General features: G+C 36.7%; 1 protein-coding gene across 1 annotated transcript; it reads right to left on the bottom strand.

The window, feature by feature from the left end:
• Window positions 1–1,949: 1,949 nt before the first annotated feature.
• On the bottom strand, window positions 1,950–3,358 carry LOC129770305 (ADP-ribosylation factor-like protein 1). The gene is made up of 4 exons (XM_055773045.1): window positions 3,167–3,358; window positions 2,807–3,023; window positions 2,633–2,744; window positions 1,950–2,563 (listed from the first exon to the last, which is right to left on the bottom strand). The coding sequence occupies exons 1-4, from the start codon at window positions 3,168–3,170 to the stop codon at window positions 2,354–2,356; spliced, it is 543 nt and encodes a 180-aa protein (XP_055629020.1). The 5' UTR covers window positions 3,171–3,358; the 3' UTR covers window positions 1,950–2,353.
• Between the last annotated feature and the right edge of the window lie 762 nt (window positions 3,359–4,120).

The following is a 4,120-nucleotide window of genomic DNA, read 5'->3' as shown; positions in this document are numbered from 1 at the left end:
GTTAAGACTCATATTCTAAAGATGGAGCGGATACAATATCGTTGTTTGCGTATTGCTTTAGGTTGCATGCAATCGACTCATACGATGAGTCTTGAGGCTCTGGCTGGAGTACTTACTCTGCCTCTTTGATTTATAGAATTATCATACAGATATCTAATTCGCTGGAAGATTATGAACCCATTGGTAATTGATAATTTCGAAGAACTCCTTCAATTGAATCCAGAGTCAAGGTTCACCACCTTATATGTTGAGTTCCGTACACAAGGATTGCAACCTTCGTCAAACATCATAAACCAAGACTGTCTATCGTACTTCTGTGATTCCGCTGTAAATTTCAATTTAACCATGCATCAAGAAAAACGCGATATTCCAGAACATACACGTTTTGTGTTTATCCCATGGATGTTTTCTTCGAAATTTTATGTCCCGCCTCATGTCTAATCATTACTTGTTAGATGCACATCTGTATCGCATTGGGATCGTTGATAGTAATATTTGCGTTTGTGGTGATGGTTATCATGACATCGAGCATGTGGTCTGGTCCTGTAGAAACTTTCATTCTGCCAGGGCTCACCTATCGGATTCACTCAGGGCACTAGGAAGGCAATCTGACTTACCGGTTAGAGACATCTTAGCTAGTCGCGACCTCAACCTTATGCTTTCACTTTACCAATTTATCAAAAAAAATGATATCTCTGTTTGATTCCTTCCCTCCTCATCAAACCAAACTACCCCACTCGCTCCATCCTAGTCTTAAATCCTATAATCCGATCCAATTAATCTAGTGTTAGATTTAGTTATTATTAAATTGTTAGTCTTAATTATATAGAAAATAAGTTATATTTGAAGGTGAAATTTGAGTCTGTAAACGTTAGATAATAAGTAATTGAGTCTGATATAATAAACGTTTTTTGGAAAAAAAAAAACGTAAGCGACCTTTCAAACAAATCCAACCTGCAAGGACCCTTACAAGATACTTTGAACAATTTTTCAACCTGGGCCATTGGTCTAGGAATTGAGTTCTCCACGGAGAAAACAGAGTCTTAGCTCTGTCCAAGGTATTCGTTCAGTGAGACCGGAAAAGCACTCGCCGAATACGAGAATACGAGAAATTTTGAGTGCTTTGTCCAGATGCTGTTATGTCATCACCTTTGTCTGGGTCCCTTCACATTTCTCAGTTCCGGGTAATGAGAGGGCTGACTCATTAGCAAAGGTGGGTGCGATTGAAGGCGACATTTATTAGCGTCAAATCGCCTGCAATGAATTTTATTCTCAAACTACCATAAAAACCTTCTCTGGTACCAAAAACCGCTACATACAAATTTTAACGCAGATTGGTTCAGTAGTTTTGAAGTCCATAAGAATCAGAAAGACAGAAAGACATCATTCCATTTATATATATATATATATATATATATATATATATATATATATATATATATATATATATATATATATATATATATATATATATATATATATATATATAATATATATATATATATTATATAGATTCCGATATATATTTAACCTACTCACAAAAAAAGGAATAAAGGTTCAAAAAAATAGAAAAATTCCTGTTGCTTGTGGAATAATGATCACATCAACCGTCTCCGATGTCCGGTCTACTGAACAATGCAAGAATAGGAGGAATACCCTTACGCCTAAATGGCTACTGTGTAATTTACAATTTGCAGATACCATAAAACATGCAACATGTACACGATTAAATCCGGCCCTGTTATAGCTAAAATGCTAATGAGCTTAAATAAAATAAATAAATGGGATAAAAAAAGAAATGTCTCTGACAATATTCCAATAAACACTTGGGAGATGATATGATATATTATATCCTTAGAAATGCTCTATCTATATCAAATACCTGCAAATGTTTTTCAACCGAAACACTGATGCAATTAGAATATCTGATTAAACGTGAATTATACAAATTGTATGTGTATATATTATTTTTATTTACGACAGTTTAAATTAATGCGACAAGAATCGTTTTAACGGACCAAATACTCTTACAAGAGAACCGGCATATAAAACGAAAATAACAAAAAAAAAAATGCTAGACACGTGTGACACATTCGATGTTTCCAGATATTTTTGGGGAGGGATATCAATTCGCACTGCGTACTTCAAACTGTTCAAGTAATACAGGAATCTTCCTCACTTCTCTCATATCCTTCAATGCGCTCAGTATATTGTAAATTATGTGTTGAGGGGAAAAACGACTACTGGTAATAATTTTCTCCTCCCATTTTCTTCATTTTTCGCTTAATGAATGTTTGTTGTAATCATTCCTTGCCCATTGGTTGGCAAGAGAGTTCTCCCGAACGTCAGCGGGCTATTTCCGCGATTGTAACGCATTCGCTAACCAGTCCATTGCCTGATCGAGTCCCTCACCTTTGGTAGCGGATGTTTTGAAAATTTGGAACGTTCGGTTCTTGAGGGCTTCCAAACCAAGCGCTTGGTGCACTTCCGCCACACTCATGCAGCCCTCCATGTCTTGTTTGTTCGCTAGCACCACCAGGATTGCGCCGGCTAGCTCGTCTTCCTAGTTGAGAAGGGAGTATTGCCATAAATAAGAAGCATCTAATAATCTCCTTTTTTTCAGCCGACCTACCCTTAACATATACAAAAGTTCGTCTTTAGAAATGCCTATTCTATCCTTATCTGCGGAATCGACTACGTAAATTATAGCATCTGTGTTGCTGTAATAACATCGCCAGTATGGTCTGGAATTGAGAGAGAAGTTTTATTCCATAGATTTGATCCTCATCCCGTCAGTGAAGCCCACCTTATACTGGTCTGTCCACCCAAATCCCACACCTGGAACTTGAGGTTTTTGTATGTGACTTGCTCGACGTTGAATCCAATCGTGGGTATCGTCGTGACAACCTCTCCCACCTGTAGTCGGTACAAAATAGTTGTTTTGCCGGCGCCATCCAATCCGAGAATCAGTATACGCATTTCTCGATTCCCCAGCAGACCACGGAAGTAGCTGAATAGTCCTCCTATATAGGGAAACGAGATTCAACACAGATAGTTTTCACTTTGAGTGCTCTATTTACATCGGGGCAAATGAGAAATGAAAGGTGCCGACACAGAGGTACTTTGAATTGGAGGCATTCAATCATTTCACATGGAAACAACCTACCCATGGCTTCTAATTTTCTATTCTCTCGAGTACTATTCGTCGATGTTTCTATTCGTGGGCGTCCTCAGTGTCCAGACAGCAATATTTTATACGATATTCGCTGATAAATAGGTAGCAAAATTTTGTACTGGGAAAGGAAAACTAGTGACGAATATCTGCAGCGGAAATTTTGACAGCAATCTATTGACATTTGACGCAATTTACGTGTAAAACAGGCATCCCAGGCATCCCTGGTGTACTGAAATGAATGAGTAGAGCTAGGAGATATTCTTGTTGGCAAAAATGGGAGTGTTGCATCGAGATGAAAATGGAAGGTGGGAAGATTTTTTAAATCTGTGACGTCACAGATTTTGTTTATGTATGTTACTTTTCTTATAATAGTCCAATCCATAGGAAAAGTGTTGTTATTAAAAGTAACAATAAGCAAATGAAATGAACGAACTAGTTTTTTTCCTAAATCAATGCTAGCGTTCAAAATCATAAGGGCCCGACATTTTAACAGAAACTAAAATTTCAGTATTTTTGAAGTGTTCCAGACTTAATTTTAATTCAATTTTACTTCTCGTTACGTCGACCAAAAACGTAAACGAACAAAGTCAGAGTCACACAATCTTTTGTTCCTTTGACGGATAAACATTTGACAGTGCATGGTAAATAAGGTTGCAAGTTTATTTCATGTAAAATGAACTTGAAAAATAAATTTAATTGACTCCGTATGACTAAGATTGAGACGAAAAGTTTTCTGCTTGAGCCTTAGTTTTAGACGACTGAAGTTTTCAGCAACCTAATTGTGAAAAAAGTATTTCCAATTGCTGACAAAAGTCAAACTTCCATGAAGTTGCTCTAGAATCCAAACATAGTAGACATTAGAATACTATTTCTGAAATCAAAGAAAAAAGTAAACATTTTAGTTCGTGATATGTTCTGTTTTTTTTGTTCAGAATTCGAAAAATA

The sequence above is a fragment of the Toxorhynchites rutilus genome, chromosome 2, assembly GCF_029784135.1.
Source record: "Toxorhynchites rutilus septentrionalis strain SRP chromosome 2, ASM2978413v1, whole genome shotgun sequence".
NCBI classification, from domain to species: domain Eukaryota; kingdom Metazoa; phylum Arthropoda; class Insecta; order Diptera; family Culicidae; genus Toxorhynchites; species Toxorhynchites rutilus.
This window is presented reverse-complemented; position numbering and strand designations above follow the sequence as displayed.